The sequence below is a fragment of the Dipodomys ordii genome, unplaced genomic scaffold (assembly GCF_000151885.1).
Source record: "Dipodomys ordii isolate 6190 unplaced genomic scaffold, Dord_2.0 Scaffold118, whole genome shotgun sequence".
In the NCBI taxonomy this organism is placed as follows: domain Eukaryota; kingdom Metazoa; phylum Chordata; class Mammalia; order Rodentia; family Heteromyidae; genus Dipodomys; species Dipodomys ordii.
Genome location: NW_012267334.1, coordinates 3,200,926 through 3,219,397, shown reverse-complemented (window position 1 = coordinate 3,219,397; position 18,472 = coordinate 3,200,926). Strand labels below are relative to the sequence as shown.

At 59.8% G+C, this 18,472-nt stretch overlaps 1 protein-coding gene across 3 annotated transcripts in view; it reads left to right on the top strand.

The window, feature by feature from the left end:
• The window catches only part of Adamtsl2 (ADAMTS-like 2), a 35,667-nt gene extending 17,721 nt beyond the window's left edge, over window positions 1-17,946 (top strand). For 2 of the 3 annotated variants that reach the window (XM_013029477.1, XM_013029479.1), the window contains 10 exons: window positions 144-489; window positions 1,280-1,652; window positions 5,702-5,799; window positions 8,930-9,056; window positions 10,150-10,363; window positions 10,467-10,622; window positions 11,338-11,508; window positions 12,176-12,352; window positions 15,003-15,147; window positions 17,266-17,946. In XM_013029477.1, the coding sequence (XP_012884931.1) occupies window positions 144-489; window positions 1,280-1,652; window positions 5,702-5,799; window positions 8,930-9,056; window positions 10,150-10,363; window positions 10,467-10,622; window positions 11,338-11,508; window positions 12,176-12,352; window positions 15,003-15,147; window positions 17,266-17,384 (1,926 nt within the window). In that variant the 3' untranslated portion in view covers window positions 17,385-17,946. The remainder of the gene's footprint in view (window positions 1-143; window positions 490-1,279; window positions 1,653-5,701; window positions 5,800-8,929; window positions 9,057-10,149; window positions 10,364-10,466; window positions 10,623-11,337; window positions 11,509-12,175; window positions 12,353-15,002; window positions 15,148-17,265) is intronic. The other variant, XM_013029478.1, reaches the window with a different exon arrangement.
• Window positions 17,947-18,472: the final 526 nt, after the last annotated feature.

Here is an 18,472-nt window from a genome sequence, read left to right as displayed (position 1 = left end):
TGAGCCGTAGCTGCCCCAGGGCCTCGGACCAGGCTGTGCTCAGGGGTTAAGAGTGATTCCCCAGGAGGGACTCCCCAGTGGCCAGAGCAGCCTGAGGGGCTGGAGTGAGGAAGCGGCCACGTCCCACGTCCCCTCCTCCCCAGGTATGGAACCAGAATGGCAAGAGCCCCTCCATCACCTTCGAGTACACGCTGCTGCAGCCTCCGCATGCACACCGCCTGCAGCCCGTCTACTACAGCTTCTCGGAGCCCGCCTCGGAGAGCACCGAGAGCCAGGAGCTGGATGGCGCCATGCTGGGCTTCATGCGGCACAACGGCTCGCTGTACGGCCAGGCCTCCACGGAGCGGCTGAGCCTGGACAACCGGCTCTTCGGACCCCAGAGCCCCGAGGTGGAGCTGGGCCTGACTCGGGGCCAGGAGACCAACGAGGTGTGCCAGCCAGCCAGCGGAGGAGCCTGCGAGGGGCCCCCCAGGAGCAAGGGCTTTCGAGGTGACCAAGAGGAATGTGGGGGGAGGGGAGGAGACTTGAGGGGGCGGGGCTCCAGTCCCCTTGGAAGTTGGCAGGAGAGGCCACTCTGGGCTGAGATGTCTGTGGGAGGCTGGTTCTAGAATCCTCTGAGATACCAAAACCAACACACACAAAGATGTCGTATGTGCGTATCCTCTCTACAACCCTCCATGGATGTCGACTGCATACCTGAGCCAAGTTGGAGGCTACGCGATATTGTCGGGCTCTGTTGTTTTGGTGTCTGTTCTGTACAGAGGCGAATTTGTTTCCAAATATTTATGATGCTGCAATTAGAGGATCTGCGGTGGCAGAGCTGGCTGTAAATGGTTCTCAGAGTCTGAAGGAGGAGCGTGGGACTTAGAGAGTCTCCACCTCTATCCTGGAGACTGGACTCAAACCCACCTTCTCTCTCCTGCCTGGGGTTTTCACACAGCCTGCTCCGTGTGTGTGTGTGTGTGTGTGTGTGTGTGTGTGTGTGTGTGGCTTGTCTGTCTGCCTGTCTGTTGGGGGTAGTGCTTCTCCAATCCCCACAAAGACCCATCAAATTTCTCTGTAGGGAAACTGAGTGCTTCCTTGCCCAGAACCCTGCCTTCTGGGAGCTTCTTAGTTTTCTTGCCTGGTGGAGCCATTCTTATTACATAATTGATTTATTATACAGAGGATTCATAGAGAAGGCAAATTCACGTAACAGTCGCTGCTTGCGTTGACCCATTCGTCTCTCTCTCTCTGTCTCTCTCTCTCTGTCTCTCTCTCTGTCTCTCTCTCTCTGCAGACCACAATGCCACCGGGGCAGCTCTCTCAGGGGACAAAGATGACCAAGAGGTAGATGCCCATTTCACCTCCCAGGAGTTTCTCTCTGCTAACGCCATCTCTGCCCAGCTCTCGAGCCCAGGCTCTGACTCGAAGGAGTTCACCCTCAATGAGACCGTCAACAGCATTTTTGCCCAGGGCGCCCCCAGGAGCTCTCCGGCCGAGAGCCTCTATGTGGATTACGAGGAGAACCAGGGGGCTGCCGCCTACTTGCTCAATGGATCCTATCTGGAGCTGAGCAGCGACAGGATCACCAACAGCTCTTCGGAGGCCCCATTCCCCAACAGCAGCGCCAGCTTCCCCGCTGTGGCTGGGAACAGGACTCACAAGGCCAGGTAAAAGATAAATCCTTTCCCTTGCCCCATCCAGGCTGGGTCATGTGAGGGGAAGGGAGTCTGACCAGAAGGGCTCGGACGCTGGTGGTCCGTGGGTTCCTCCCTCCAGCCACCCTGAGACGAGGCATGGGCGGGCTGCAGCATGTCTTTCCTGAACATGGGGCCCGTGGGTCTTGGGGTTCCTGGTCATGGTGTTGGTACTGGAAATGGTCAGCTGACAGTTCTGGGTACACCTGGTGAGCCGGGGAGGGGCTTAGCATCAGCTATGCGATGGGTCCTACAATAGTCACTCTCAGCTTTAGGCTACTGAGGTCTCAGAGCGGGAGAAGGGGGCTAAGCAACGCCATCAAGTTCACAGTTTGACGACTTGGGGCACTGGGACTCTGAGTCTGGCCAGTCATTGAATACACGGCTCCTCAAAGGCAGAGCCTTTGCACCTTTGGATGTCCCTCTGGACCAACCAGAGGGACGGCCAGGTGCCCAGGGCTCCAAGGCTTCATGGCCACGGGCAGCTCAGGGTTAGGAACATAGTTGCGGCCACAGCTGGGATGGGTCTGCAGAAGTATGCCAGGCCCGGTCCAGTGGGGCCTGGCTGCAGCTGGGACAAGTGAGCCTCCATCGCTGGGGGACACCTGGACCATCAGGGGCAGGCCTAGGGAGGACAGAGGACCAAGCCCACGGGGCCAGGGTTGCCGGGGAGCAGGGGTCCCTACCCTGTTGAGTCAGTACTGTAGGATGGTTCTTGGTAGCAGTGCCCTGGGCCGAGGGTGGCCTGTTCTCCACGTACCGCTGGGTTGGAACTTGGGCAGTCACTGAACTCTGGGCTCCAGAAACCCAGGTGGGTAGCCGGACTGTTGTGAACAGCTGGGCCGGGCTTGGTGGCCTTTGGTTTGGGTGGGGCTCCAGGCGAGAAAAGCCACCAGCTTCAGCTTTGTTTGTATGAAGCCCTTTGACTTTGAGCACGAGGGGAACCTGGCCAGGAGGTGTGAGTCCTCAGGATGTGGGAGGCTGGATTCGATGGGAGATTTGGGGATCTCTCTTGGGACAGTGGGGTTTGGGCCTTATTACCCATCCCGAGGGCTGAGAGCAGCACAAGAGTCAGGGCCCACAGGTTCTACGCCCTCCAACTGCCCCCAGAGAACTGGGTACACTGGGGTGCCGCTATCGTGAGCTCTCGAGGGAGTTCTTCTTTTCCCAGGGTTGGCTGCCCATCTTCCCCAGAGCATACGCAAAGCTTACGAGGGCTGAAGCCCCTGCCAGGAAGACCTCTGTTTGCAGGACCGGGTGTCTGTCCAGGCTCTGCTCTGTGTGCGTGTGTGTGTGTATGTGTGTGTGTGTGTGCGCGCGCGTACACGTGTGTGCAGGCATGTGCGCGTGTGTGCGCGCGTGTGCGTGTGTGCGCGCGCATGTGTGTGCATGTGTGTGTGCATGTGCGTGTGTGTGCGCGCGTGTGTGGTTGGCAGGCAAGATCGTCAAAGTCAGAAGGCTGCTGGTCCCTCCCATGCTCTTGGCTCTGTCTCTGATCTTCCCCGGGGCAGAAGAGATGACAGCCTGGCTGTGCATGGGATACAGTGAGGACTGAGACATGGAAGGTGCTAGTAACAGAGTGAGCCTCCGAGGTCAGGGAGAGGCTGTTTCAGACCTATAGTCAGGACAGTGAAGGCACCAAGCATCCAGTGCTCTGTACCGGCTGGGGGGTGACACAGAGGCCCCCTCTTTCATTCAGTATATGGCATGGGACCCACAAGGGTCTGTGGGGTCCAGTGGAAAGGCAGCTGACACAATGGAAGCTGGATCCACCTCCGTCCTTCAGGGGGCCTCAGTTTCCCTTCGCTCAGCAGAGTTTGTCAGAGGCCTGTCAGCTCACACACACACAAGTGTTCAAATCCTCTAGCCACGTCTTGAAGCATCTCTCCTGCCCACCCCTCCCCCATCCCCACAGGAGGATACAATCGTTTGTCAACACCCAGAAAGGGCCTGCCTCTGAGCGAGGTGGCCAGGCTGTCATCAAAGGATGCTGCTGCTGGTGGGGACCCAAAGATGGTCTGGGCAGATAAAGGGCTGAGGGAGGCCGTGGGGGAAACTACCGGGCCAAAATAGCCGCGTCTCGGCCGGTTGTCCAAACACAGGAAGTCGTGTCTGCCCGGGGAGCGGGAGAAATCAAAGGGGCGGCCCAGAACGGAAGGGTTATTTTCATCTTCTCAGAAATGCTTCAGACAATCAAGGGAGGGGCCGTCACCAGACTCGACTTTGGGGACAAGCGTCTGAGACACAGAGGCGCACAGCCCTTTCTGAAGCCTTGGGTGTGTGTTGGGGGGGAGGGCGAGGGGGGAAAGGCAGAAAGACATTTGTGGTTCATTTATAAACAAACATGGTCATTTCAGAGCTTCTGTGGCCCCCGGGGATTTCAGGAGTCTGTGTCCTGCCAGGCACTGGGCAGACGCTTCGAGTCTGGCACAAGCTGAGGGACAGTGGCATCCTTCCAGACTGAGGGGGAGGGGAGGTAGGCAGGGGTGGGGGGGTGGGGTGGTTTCCGGGGTGTGTTGCCTACTGATGCTCCTTCCAAGAAGCGAACCTGTTAGGCTCTGTACTGTTGTGTCAATATATGCAGGGTTTTGTTCCAGAAGGACATATGCTTCGGCCCACGTTGCACACGTGCTGGCGGGAGTGTGAGCGTGACTGTGTGTGTGTGAGCGCGCGCACGCAGCCCCTCCAGAAATACTTCTGGGGCTTAAAATCCAAAGGGTTATTTTGAACCCGGTGGCTCTCTTGAGTCAGGAATGAGTCACGCTGGCTGCTGGCTCAGGGTGTGTAATTAGATAAAGATGGCGGGGTAGAGGACATGGATCGCATCTTTCCTTCTGTTTTTGTTCTTGGGGGAGAATTGTTGAAGTCAGGGTGGGGATGGTAGGGAGACCCAATCAGCAAAGCTCCGTGCCTTCTGAATCAAGCTCTAGGGACTCGTTTTCAGGGTTCTTCCTGCCCTGCGAGGATCGCCTACCCTGGGTCCCCCCCCCCCCAGGAGTGCCAGGTTTTCACAGATGCCTTCTGAGACGACTGATGATTCCCATCTGAACGTTTCCGTTTGTCCCTGGGAGGCAGGGAAAGGCTTCCCCTTCCTTGAGCACAGACTCCTGGTTTGAAGTCCCCATCTCCCTCCCTCATTCTGTCCACCACCTCCTCCCGTCTTCCAGGAACCCATTACCCACGCTCCTGCTGGCAGATCGTTTCCTGGGTTCTTGGAGCATGGCGTGTTATCTGGGCACCCCTCAGGCCTCTCCTGGGAAGTGCAGGAGCAGTGCTCACAGAATGGACCAGAAAGTACTTTAGAATGTAACACCCTATCACGCTTTGCTTACGGGACCCCAGGGCCCGGGACCTGAGAAAAAGGATTGGCCCAGGTTGAAGAGCGTGGATAGAAGTGCCATGCTCTGGCCAGCTCCCCGGGCTTCCAAGGGAAGCGGTGTTGGGCGGTGTGGATGGTGGAATGTCCAGGGAACTCAAGGCCCGTGGGAGCTGCTGTCGACGGGGTCAGCTCTCCTTCTCCTGTCTTTAGCTCTGGGGGTGACGGGACCCTGTGGCTGAGATTTGTTTGAGGGCCGTGTCTTAGAGCAGATACCCTGGGCTGAGGGAGTAGCCATGTAACTTCTCTCCTTCCCCACTGTGTCCCAGATACTTCTGCACGGCGGGTACTGAGGCATGCCCAGGCCCACGGGCTGGCTCAAAGCAGCCAGCAGTCCTTGACAGGAAGAGCCATAGCTGGGGCTGGCTGGGCCCCCAGGTGCCTCTTGCCTCCGAGTGGGTCAGTGCGCACAGGGCTGATCTGAGCAGCTGTAGCCGTCTGCAGCTCACAATTGGAATTTCACGCATTGGGGGCTGAATGGTTAGTGTTCCAATGCAATCAGAATCCCAGCTGAAGGAGGCAGGAGGAAAGACTTCTAGAACATTCTCAGCACCTAGGTGCCTTTGAGGTTTGGGGAATAGGAAGGCTCTTGAGAATGGAGGCCCAGCTCCCCTCCCTCCCTGCCCACCCTGTGTGTCTGTTTCAGGACCAGGCCCAAGGCACGCAAGCAAGGTGTGAGTCCAGCGGACATGTACCGGTGGAAGCTCTCATCCCAGGAGCCCTGCAGTGCCACCTGCACCACAGGTACAGGCCCCAGGTGCCTTAGCCCACCTCCATGGTGACTGGGGTTTGGCATGGGGCGGGAACAGCATCCTGAGAGGAAGGAGGTGGAGAGGGTGGACACATTTGGTTAGTGAGCATGTGCATGGGCTTTGGACTCACACGCGTCAGGCTGCAGGGTCAGCCACCTGACCTGGGCCGCTGGCCTCGGCCACCAGGGGCTGAGGCTGAATCTGCTGCCACCATGGTTCTCTCCCAAGGCATCCTGGCAGGTCAAATGTCAGACCTAGGACACTGGAGATCCTGAAGGCCACGCCAGGGTCATTCTGTGTGCACCTTTGGGATTCCGTTTGACAGCCCCTTGCCACCCCTCCATGCCTCGGATACCTCCTGACCACCCAGCATCCTTTAGTAAATGAGAATCTGGATTCCTGGCGTCCTCTGGCCAGCGAGGATGCCAGCAGCTTGTGCCCTGCAGCTCTGGTCGGAGGCCCACTAGAGGGGGGTGTGGCCCTGTCTGCTCTGAGAAGCAGGGATCTTCAGGTCCAGTGCCCACAGGCCCTGCCCCTGAGTGTGCTGTGGCTGCCCTGTGGGGGAGCCCCCATTCTTGAGGGGAACAGCCCTCACAGGATGTCTGATAAGCCATTGGCAGATTGCTTCCATTTTCTGTCTGTGGGATAGGATGTGCCTCATCTTGGAGTTGGTTGTGGGGGACCAACACAAACTAAGAAGCCATCTGTCCTGGGCACAGAGGCCTCTCCCTATAATCTTAAGTCACTCAGGAGGCTGAGATCCAAGGATTCAAAGCCACCCCAGGCAGACATAGCTGAGAGACTCTGATTTCCAAGGAATCTGCAAAAAAGCCAGGAAAGGAAAAGCCAAGCAAGAGTGAGGCCCTGAGTTTCAGCCCAGTGCCACTGTCATGTTCCCAGCCCAGCCAGCACGCATCCTTGCTGCGTTCACTGCAGCATCGGGAAAGCCCAGGGGTTGCCCCTGACCCAGCTTCTTCCAGGCCAGCCTGAGAGGAGCCAGGCCACTGGGAGGCTTGGCCAGAGCCCATGGAGGCTGAGGTGGATGCACTCTGGACTTCTCCAGCCGTCCTGGCCATGGGACTCAGTGTGTGCTGGGATTATGGAAACCATCTGAGAGCATCTTCTGGACCTCACTGGCTGGGGAAATGGTGTCACTCCAGGTGGAAGCAGCCTCGGGGACGAGGGGCCTGATGGACAAGCCCAGGGTGGATAGGATGACTTCTTGGCGTGCCGGGAATGACCAGGAGAGGGCACTGGGTCTGTTCGGTGGAGCCCAAGGTACAGAGCAGGACAAAGGACAAAGGAGATGAGAGACAGGAGGAGTGTCCAGGACTGGACACTATGGGAGGCCCAGCCTAGCTGAGTGGCCTCGGGCAGAAAGGACAATGCTAGGTGCTCACTGCGGCAGTCTCGGCCCTCCCAGAGCAGTGCTGTGCTTGGGCGCTGGAGACCCCACACAGCTAACCACCTGGCAGCTATGGAGGTGCCTATTGGAGGGGCAGTGTGGCCAGGCCAGGGCAAGATGGGGTTTTCCAGCCGTGCAGGGCACATGGCATCCACAGATGTCTGGTGAAGGGTTACCAGTGCCCTGCCTCCCCCACGCCAGGCCCAGGCTTGTCAGGTCCAGGGGGCAAACCTCGACCACACCCCAGCTTTGACTGTCCATCTCGATTGTTTCTTGGAAATGGCAGCAGTGTTAGCAGATAAGTGAGACTCGGCTTGGGGTTCAGGTGGCAGTGTCCAAACTGTCCCAGCTCTGATTCCCTGGGGCCCAGTGCTGGGAGCAGGGCAGCTGGCAGGACCCTTTCTTGGAAAGGGGAAAACCTGGTTATTTCACATGCTGGGCTCTAGGCCCGCTCTTGTTCAAAAAGAGAGAGCATACTGTCGCTTGGAGATTCCAGAAGCTTAGTTCCCAAGATGTATAGGAAAAGGTGTCCAGAAAGTTGGCATTTTGGTTCTCACGGCCTTCCTGGAAGATTGTGAAAGGGGCGGAGCAAGCCGAGTCTTGTGGAGTCGGGCGGGGCGTCTGAGTCTCCACTTCCTGAGGAAGAGCCGCGTAATCAGGCCCCCAGGGAGTGTGGACAAGCCCCTGCTTTGTACTGGGCCCCAGAGCTGGGTGTCTCTGGGGCCTGGAACATTCTAGGTGGACCTGGCCAGGAAACTGCCGCCCCCTCAGGGCAGGCGGAAGACTTGCACAGCCTGGTGCTGGTGGAGAGGAACTAGTCATTGCCGCCCGGCTTGTCCTTTAGGGAAAAGAGAAAAACCACGTGGGAGGTTGTCACCCAGCTCTGTTGATCCATCCAGGCCCAGTCTTGGAGAGGCAGCTGCCACTGACGCTCAGACATCCCGAAGAGAGAGACAGTGGCACTCCCTCAGGGCACTGGCAACCCCAAGAAGCCAGTTTCTCCTTCTCCTTCTCTCCTTCCCCCTCCCTCTGACTCCCTCCCCCTTTTCTCTCTCTCTCTCTCACACACACACCACTACCACCACCATCACCTGGCACCCACAGCCCCTCATGGTCTCTCCCATACCAACAACCCTTCTGAATCCCCCGGCTCCCTGGGGGAGCGCGCCCACAAGCCCACTCACACCTGGATGTAGTAGGAAGCCCAGGGAGTCAGGAGACAGGGTGTGGTCCAGGAATCTACGTGGCTAGGTGGCAGCTGGCCCTCTGATTCTGTCCTCCTAATGGGGTTTCTAGAGTCCCAGGGAGCCCAGGAAGATGGACACACCCAGAAATGATGAACGGTAGAGCTAGGGGGTCCCCCTCCATGGGGAGGCTGTTGAGTATGTGGGTGTCAGGGACGCATGGCTCTATTTGCCTCCACACCTCTTTAAAGGCTGATTCCAGTTTACATCAAGCCCAGAGCTGGTGATGGGTGAACCGGGTGGCGGGCCTGGGCTGGACTGGGGATGGGAAGAGAGGTCAGATCCTGGGATTGGCAGGGAGAGAGGCCTATAGAGCTACCTCACCGTGAGCCAAGCTGGCCTGCTCACCACCCCGCCCGAGCCAGGCATCAGGGCTGAGAGGTCCTGTGATTCGCCCAGGTCAGAGGGCTGGCCTGCTGGCATCCAAGGCGCTAACCACCAGGATCACAGCCTCTTCCCTTGTCTGAACCCAGGGGTCATGTCCGCATATGCCATGTGTGTCCGCTATGACGGCGTGGAGGTGGATGACAGCCACTGTGATGCCCTGACCCGCCCTGAGCCTGTCCACGAGTTCTGTGTTGGAAGGGAGTGCCAGCCAAGGTACCAGCCCCTGAGGGCCCGGCAGAGAGAGGGAGGGGAGAGAGAGGGAGAGGGAGGGGGGAGAGAGGGAGGGAGAGAGGGAAAGGGAGAGAGGTGGAGGAAGAGAGGGAGAGGGAGAGAGAGAGTGGGGGGAGAGGGAGAGCGGAAAGGAGGGAGGGAGGAAGAGGGAGAGAGGGAGAGAGGAAGAGGGAGAGAGAAAGGAAGAGAGGGAGAGAGGGAGGGGGAAGAGACAGACACACAGAAAGACACAGAGAGAGAGAGAGAGAGAGAGAGAGTGTGTGTGTGTATAGTGCCCGGTAGCTTTCTATCATGGATTTAGAAGCCCTTCTGACTGACTTGGTACAGCTAGGCCCTTTATAAGCTAATAGGATTATTCCTGGGATTCCAGGACTGGCTGTCTCTCAGCTGTATGTCGTACCCCATCATTTTAGACCCCAGACGCAGTCAGATACAAGACCCTTGCATGTGCCCACCCACAGTGGCAATCAGGCAGGAGCCGCGGCACCAGCCTCTCTACTGACCATCTACAGGTCGCGGCTGCTCAGGGCATGCGCTCCTGTTCTCTGACACAGCCCCACACCCTTGTTTCTTCTTGCCTGCTGTATCTCAGGCATTGGGAAGAACCCCCCCACTCCCGAGCTAGTTTTGCCCTCTCTGGAGCCCCGCGGGCTTTGAACTTCTTCTAAGTCCATCTTTCCAGAGGACCAGGGGTCTCTTCTGCAGACCTGCCCAGCTCAGGCACGGGGCCTGAGGCCTTCCCAGCGCCCTGGCGAGGTCTCTGCACACAGAGCCAGACCTGAGCCATTGGTTCATTTCCACCATGGCTCCTGAGGAATCAGAGACCCCCCTCCCCCCGATGTGACCCCCACAGGACCTGACACAGCTCAGGAGGCTGGAGTGTGCACCTGGGGTTACGGCAGGTGCAGAGGGCATCGGGAGGGGGCAGAGGGTGTGTGCCAGGGGACAAGGTGACGGCTCGGCCACAGATCCTTGGGGGCATGCACTCAGGTGAAGCCCAGCCCCTGGGCTGGGCTGTGAACTGAGGGTCCCACCAGGAGGTGGGGTCTCTGAGTGCCCTGCACTCCTGGGGCAGGTGGGAGACCAGTAGCTGGAGCGAGTGCTCACGCACCTGCGGTGAGGGCTACCAGGTCCGCGTCGTGCGCTGCTGGAAGATGCTGTCGCCCGGCTTCGACAGCTCCGTGTACAGCGACCTGTGCGAGGCCGCAGAGGCTGTGAGGCCCGAGGAGCGGAAGACCTGCCGCAACCCGGCCTGCGGGCCTCAGTGGGAGATGTCAGAGTGGTCTGAGGTGAGCGTGGGTGACGGGGGGGGGGATGAGGGGGGCGCTGCGGCCTCCCTGCCCAGCCTGCGTGGAGAGCCCGCTGCACGCCCCTCACCCCGCTTCCTTCCAGTGCACGGCCAAGTGTGGGGAGCGCAGTGTGGTGACCAGGGACATCCGCTGCTCGGAGAAGGAGACGCTGTGCGACCCCAGCACCAGGCCGGTGGGGGAGAGGAACTGCACGGGACCCCCCTGCGACCGCCAGTGGACCGTGTCGGACTGGGGACCGGTGAGGGCGGGGCATGGGCGGAGGCTGGAGAGGGACCCCCTCACTGGGCCTCATTTTCCCATCTTTTGGGGTGAAGGTGTGAGGGAGTTGCGCTTCTCTCCTGCTGTAATGAGAGAGCCAACCCTCATCCAAACCCGAGCCCACAGCACAGCTTCTCTATGTCTGCGCGCATCTCTCATTTATCCCTCTGACTCTGTCTCTCTGTCTCTAGCCTGCCCGTGTCTCTCTCTCTCTGTCTCTCTGTGTCTCTCCTTGTCTCTGCCCCTTTGTCACTCTGTGTCTCTGTCCTTGTCTCTGCCAGATCTCTGTCTCTGCCTTTCTCTCTCTTTGTCTCTGTCCCTCTCTCCTTATTTGTCTCTGTCTCACTTTGTCTTGGTATCTTTCTCCATGTTTGTCTCTGTCCCTTTGTCTCTGGGTCTCTCCTTGTTTGTCTCCACCTCTCTTTGTCTCTGGCTTTGTCTCTGCTGTTGGCTGGGGCACCTCCAACAGAGCTGGGGAGGTGTGTGTGACCTTTTGAGCTGTGCTTTTCTCTGTGTGTGTTTTGCATTCAGTGTGTTATTTCTGTAATTAGAACAGAAAAATGTTATTTAAGAAGTGGTTACTACGGCAACCGCGTCCCCATGCGGCACCAGAGCGGTTTCCCTCCCTTGGGGACCGCGGTGGACGGGGCGTGTGTGTGGGGCGGCCCCCCTGACGCTGTGTCCCCCTCCCGCAGTGCAGTGGAAGCTGCGGGCAGGGCCGCACCATCAGACACGTGTACTGCAAGACCAGTGACGGGCGGGTGGTGCCCGAGTCTCAGTGCCAGACGGAGACGAAGCCGCTGGCCATCCACCCCTGCGGGGACAGGAACTGCCCGGCGCACTGGCTGGCTCAGGACTGGGAGCGGGTGAGTGCCCTGCGGTGCGCACGGACAGACTCCTATCCACAGTGTGGGGCGGAGAGCCAGGCCAGGCGCAGGCTCCACTGGGGACAGCAAGGAATCCATTACACACGATGAGGCACAAGTCACTAAAACTTACTTGGAAATACACGAGTCCAAACAGGCAGAAAAGTCCCTGGCGATCTCTTAGATCTAAGAGGCCAGCGTGGTGATGTCTACAGAGCTGGCAGTGTCTCTCCCTGGGTCCTCGGTCTCAGTGGGGAAAAGGACGTAACGCCAGGGGCAGTGGGTGTTGGTGCCTTTGCTCCCGCCCTGGGGCCTGGGCTGCCGCTGGCCATCGGAACACTGTGTTTTCACTCAGATCAGCCTCGCCCCAGACTCACCATGTTGGATGAACAGCTGTCAAGTAGTTGTTTCAGGCACATTACCGTTAAACCATCCTTGCCCAAATTGCCATGAACCAATTTGTTTCAGAACAGACGGTTGGGGGCTAAGTTGCTTTTGATCAGATAGATCTGTTCCAGGCCAAATGCCTATCCAGTCGAGTCAGTGCTCAGCCCATTTGCCTACTCATCTGCGTGGTTTTCACCCCAGTGCTATTGACACGGCCAGGCTCCGGGTCCTTTCCGGCCTCTAGCGAGGCCTGATGCCCCATCTGCCCCCCCCCCTTCAGTGCAACACCACCTGTGGGCGGGGTGTGAAGAAGCGGCTGGTTCTCTGCATGGAGGTGGCCAACGGGAAAGCTCAGACCCGCAGCGGCCCCGAGTGCGGGCTGGCCAAGAAGCCCTCTGAGGAGAGCACATGCTTTGAGAGGCCCTGCTTCAAGTGGTACACCAGCCCCTGGTCAGAGGTGAGCACCACAGCCCTCTCCGAGGCTGCCCCCAGCTAGGCCTGAGACCTGCTCCTCCACCGTCCCTCCCCTCCCAGCCTGCCAGCCAGGCTTCTGCAGTCCAGGACAGAACGCTTTCACTCACGGGCTGATGCTCTACCGCCTGAGACATGCCTCCAGCCCCCAAAAGGTGCTTCAATTGTGTGTGTGTGTTTGGCTTCTTGATGCTACTGGTCATGGCTGGCCTCAGATTGTCCTTTAAAGTGACAGCCAAGCGGCCTTGGGGATATGCTGGGGGGGGGGAATGGAGGGGCCTGGGACCTGGTGTTGTAGGTTAGTGGTAGCATGTCGGCCTCGAGTGGGGGCAAAGGGTACTATGGCAGCTCCTTCAACACAAACTTGGCCCCTGCTCTGTTCTGTGGGCTCCCTCCTTGGTCCCCAAAGCCTCCAGGCTCAGGACCCGGGTGCACAAGGTGGGTCGGATTCAAGGAGCTGAAAGCTCGCCTCCCTGCGCACAGGAACAGGGCCCTGTGGACAGCCCAGGCCCAGCACTCGGCCCGCGCGAGGTGCTCCCTCCTCCAAGAAGGGGCTCTTCCCCCACTCCTAACGCACTGAGGGTCAGAGCACATCCCACCTCCCAGGGGGCCTGGAGGGGCTGGGGTACCTTGAACCTGGGAACCCCAAGTGAGACTTGAAGATGCCCGAGACAAGCCACCGAAGCCCAGGGCTGGGAGTCTCAAGGGAGCCTCATAGGCCAGGCGCCAGATCCTCAGGCCCCATCTGCAGGGTGGCCACTGAGGCAGAGCCATTGTACCTTGCCGCCCTGCTCCCCATCCCCTCTGACCCCCTCGGCCTCCCCCCCCCAAAGAGACCCCTGAGAGCTCCAGGGCTTTGCAGCGCCACAAGCCTCCTGACACCCTGAGGTAGCAGTGTCTGACCACTAGCTTTCACGAACTTGTCAAAGCCTGTTTATCTTCGTCCCCATGTCCCCCACTCCTGTGTGAGGTCCTCAGGGGAGAATGTGGGGAAGGCCAGAGCTGACGTTGACAATTGCTGGGCAGAGGCTGGAGAGCAGGGTCCCTGGGCCAGGTGGAGTGACCCCGCGTGTCTAGCTTCCGAGGTCCTCAGTTTCCACAAGAGTCCTTGCTCAATACTTAGGGACCGTAGAGCGGTGTCAATGTGCTCAGCCCCACAGTGTCACAGACCCCTCCGGCCCCCTGCTCTTGGCCTCTGTGGCAGGTGGGTGTCAAATCCCCAAACCCCAAAGCTCCAGGTGAGGTTCTGGAAGTGAGACTGGACCCTAGGAATGCTGGCCCCATTTGAGGGTGAAGTCAGACTTGCAGCTTCTCCCACAGACCCGAGAGGCCCCTGCTCGGCTCTCCGACAGGGAGCTGCCTGGTCCAGATGCACAGCACTCACACACTCTGTACTGCCCATGAAGGGCACCATTGTGGGTGGGAGACCCAGGGCCCCAGGGACAAGCAGGCATCAGCCAGGAGAACCAGTGCAGGGCGGATGCAGGGAGGGTGGGGGTGAAGCGTCTCTCTGCCTGGCGGCTCCCAGCTGGGACAGGGACCTGGACAGGGCCGGGACCCTAGGGAGCCATGCCAAGACCTGCACTTTGGGAATTGCGTTGGCTTTGGATGGAGGAGCAACCCTGGGGCCAGGGCCAGCCCCGACTGGATGCCAGCACCACAGCATACGCTGGGCTATAGAAGGAGGGGGAGCACTGGGCAAGAAGTACCTCCATACTGGCCCCACAAAACCAGGGATGCTAGCACAGACGGAGGTGGACACATGACCTCTGCTGGACAGAAATGCCCTCCCACAATACAGTCTGTGGGTTCAGCATCTGTCCCCCTAGTCTCCTCGATCTCCCAGGAGAGAGGACTGCGTGCCAGGACCCGCTGGGAGCCCGCCGATCTCCAGGGTCAGGTCCGGAGTTCCACGTGGCAGACCGTCCTCTGGTCACTGATACCGAGTCCACCTCTTCCCTCCTTCAGACCGGCCCCTCGCCAGGCTCGGGGCAGGAAGCTGGAGGATGGCTGCTGCCTCTCCCCTCACCCTCACAAGCAGATTGGGGGGGGGAGCCTGGGGGCAGAGGCCTCTTCCACCTTTAGAAACCCAGGGCTCAGGCCCTGGGTGATGTGGGGCCATCCATGTCAGGGAGCCACCACCTGCTAGGCCTTGGCCGGAGGACAGCAGGACAACTGGGGTCAGTAGATGTCCCTGTGCTCTGGGCAGCTCAGCAGGCTTTCTGAGGGAAACATCTGGAGGGAGTGGGGGCGGGGCGGGGCTCTGTAAACTGCCTTTGGTTGGTTCATAGGCTCGTTCTGCACCCCAGACCTGAGTGAGTCAGCTGGGATCAGAGCATCTGTCAGGACAGGCTGAGAGAGGAGGGGAACCTCCCTCACTGTGCAGCTGGGGAAACCAAGGCAGAGCTCAGATGGGCACGAGGGGTCAGCATCTTCTGACTGGCAGGCAGGGTCTTTCCTCTCTGGTTACTTCTGTTCAGCCTCAGCTGCAAGCTGTAGGTTCTGAGGAGCGTGGCCTGTACGGGGGGGTCAACTGGGATTCGGGGTTCAGTGGTTGGGGTGGGGTGGTGAGGCCCCTCCTCCCTCCCAAGGGTGGGGGCTATGCTGTGAATCTGTGCCTGCCTCTCTCACCTCAGTGCACCAAGACCTGTGGGGTGGGCGTGCGGATGCGCGACGTGAAATGCTACCAGGGAACAGACATCGTCCGTGGCTGCGACCCACTGGTGAAGCCTGTTGGCCGGCAGGCCTGTGACCTGCAGCCCTGTCCCACAGAGCCTCCAGGTGAGGAGGGAGGAGGCAAGCATGGGCAGAGCCAGTGCCCAGGGGAGGAGCAGCCATCAGCCAGGAGACCAGGCTGAGGAGGCTGAAGTATGGTAGAACAGGAATAGAGGATCCCTGGGGTCTGGCTGCTCTCAGCTTGGAGGGGATCCCAACCTGGCAGACACTAGGGCTCCCGAGAGCCACACTGGGGACCGGCCCTGGGCCTCAGATGGTAAAGCAGCTATGAGGTCAGGGTCAGAATCTCAGGCATCTCCGTCTAAGAAGCTAGTGTTGGCACAGGAGCAGAGTCTGGGCAGGGTCTATGGTTTGACACTTGGAAGATCCCCAAGGCTCTGAGGTGTGTGTGTGTGTGTGTGTGTGTGTGTGTGTGTGTGTGTGTGTGTGTGTGTGACGGGTGCAGACACAGTGAGTTCTGCTGAGTACACTGAGTCAGAGGGCCTCCGTGGGCCCTGGGGCTATGCAGGCCTCGGGGAGGGGTTCAGTGGCTCCCTTAAGTCCTTGTCCCTAGCTTGGTGCCAGTGGCTTACATCTATAACCCTAGCTACTCAGGAAGCTGAGCTCTGGGGATCAAGGTTCAAAGCCAGCCTGGGCAGGAAAGTCCATGAGACTCTTAACCTCCAATTAACCACCACAAGATGGGAAGTGGAGCTGTCACTCAAGTGGTACAGCCCTAGCCTTGAGCACAAAAGTGCCTAGGTCCTGAGTTCAAGCTCCAGAATGGGTCCAAAAAATAAAGAACCAGGAGCTGGTGGCTCACGCCTGTAATCTGAGGATGTCGGTTCAATGCCAGCCCTGGCAGAAAAGTCTGTGAGACTCTTATCTCCAATAAACCACCATAAAACTGGAAGTGGTACTGTGGCTCAAGTAGTAGAGTGTGTTCCTTGAGCTGAAGAGTTCATGGACAGAGCCCAGGCCCAGAGTTCAAGCCCTACAACTGATAAAAAACAAAACAATCCTAGTTCCTGGGGTGTCACCTCTCTGGGTACACATATCAAATCACTTGGCAAGACCTAGGGCTTCATGAAGAGGGGGACAGGAACTGGGAAAGGAAGCAGAGAGCCAGAGCTGGAGACCTGGAGCAGGTGGGGATCTGGAACAACAGGTGGGATCTGGAGCAGGTGGGATCTGGAGCAGGTGGGATCTGGAGCAGGTAGGGCCTGGAGCAGGTAGGAACCTGGAGCAGGTGGGGACCTGGAGCAGGTGGGGCCTGGAGCAGGTGGGGCCTGGAGCAGGTGGGGACCTGGAGCAGGTGGGGCCTGGAGCAGGTAGGGCCTGGAGCAGGTGGGATCTGGAGCAGGTAGGAACCTGGAGCAGGTAGGAACCTGGAGCAGGTGGGGACCTGGAGCAGGTAGGAACCTGGAGCAGGTGGGGCCTGGAGCAGGTGGGGCCTGGAGCAGGTAGGAGCCTGGAGCAGGTGGGGCCTGGAGCAGGTAGGAACCTGGAGCAGGTAGGAACCTGGAGCAGGTGGGGACCTGGAGCAGGTAGGAACCTGGAGCAGGTGGGGCCTGGAGCAGGTGGGGCCTGGAGCAGGTAGGAGCCTGGAGCAGGTGGGGCCTGGAGCAGGTAGGAACCTGGAGCAGGTAGGAACCTTGAGCAGGTGGGGACCTGGAGCAGGTGGGAGCCTGGAGCAGGTGGGGACCTGGAGCAGGTGGGGACCTGGAGCAGGTGGGGCCTGGAGCAGGTGGGGCCTGGATCAAGTGGGGACCTGGAGCAGGTGGGATCTGGAGCAGGTGGGGCCTGGAGCAGGTGGGATCTGGAGCAGGTGGGGTCTGGAGCAGGTGGGGACCTGGAGCAGGTGGGGACCTGGAGCAGGTGGGGCCTGGAGCAGGTGGGGACCTGGAGCAGGTGGGGCCTGGAGCAGGTGGGATCTGGAGCACGTGGGGACCTGGAGCAGGTGGGATCTGGAGCAGGTGGGGACCTGGAGCAGGTGGGGCCTGGAGCAGGTGGGGCCTGGAGCAGGTGGGATCTGGAGCAGGTGGGGTCTGGAGCAGGTGGGGGGGCAGGGGGGACCTGGGGCCTAGAGGAAGCTCCCGATGTTCGGGCCTGTGGGGTGAGGTCCTTTCCGAGCTATCCCTTCCTGACCTCTTGGCTACTCCATCCTATCCCCCTCTGCCCCAGACGACAGCTGCCAGGACCAGCCAGGCACCAACTGCGCCCTGGCCATCAAGGTGAACCTCTGCAGCCACTGGTACTACAGCAAGGCCTGCTGCCGCTCCTGCCGCCCCACCCACCCCTAGGCCCTGCACTGCAGCCAGACACCCAGGGCCCCACCCTGGGGCCCCTCTTTGGACACCCGTCCTACAGGGGCCCCCAGGCTGTGAAGATGTGACACTGAGCCTCGGCTGACCGGAAGGGACTGTGCGTGCTCTGCACCTCGGCTCTGCCCAGCAAGGGAGAGGCCTCAGGGCCTGCCAGCCCCTCCCCACATGGAGCCTACTGCACGAAGCTGGACCTAGAGCCAGGAGGGGCCTGGCTGTGGCCCACCCTCCGGGAGCCCACAGTCCAAGCTCTTCTCTGGGGAGGCCAGGCCCTCTCCAGGTGACTCGCAGATGATCTGGAAAGGGGGTAACCTTGGGGTTGGACAGGGGCCCCGGACCGCCACTCTGCCCCGATGGTATTAGGGTGTCGATTCTTGGGGGATCCTCTTGTACAGCTGTACTGCCCCCACCCCCATCAGAGCGCGTAGGCCCCGAGGGGCCCTGCACTTTACCCAGGAAGAGGCCCGTCTCTCAGGGGCTCTTTGGTTACGGACAGCGGGGCGTCCCTGTGACTGTCCTCTCCACTCCTCGGTGTATTTTAATAAAGTGGTCGTATTTATGGCGGCGTTGTGGGATCTCCACTGCTCCTTGGAGACAGCTGGGTGAACTGGGCCGGGCTGGCAGGTCTACTGCTCCACCATGGGTGTGGGGCTGGGTGGGGTTGACAGGTGAAGGAAGCAAAACAGCCATGAGAAGAGAAAGGGGCGCTGGGCCCAGGGGACAGCTCTGGCGGGGGTGGGGATGGTGTCACATAGAGGCGCTTAAGGAGACTCCACGGAATCTGAGCCTCAGCTCAGGAGAGGTAACCCGGGCCGCAGGGTGCTGGGTGGGCAGCGGGGCAGAGGCTGGGCCTCTGGGAGCCTGTGGACCTCAGGAAGGACCCCCTGGATTTGTGGGTGAGGAACATGGGCCCCCTTGGGGTGCTGCTTCACAGGGCTTTCCCCCAGCCGCTCATGCTTGAGCAGGGGTGTGGGAGCTGTGGAGGGAGCATGAGCAGGCCTTTTCCCCGCCTGTGACTTGGGTCTTGCCACAAGCTGAGATCCAGAGCGGGGTCCACCCTGGGGTCC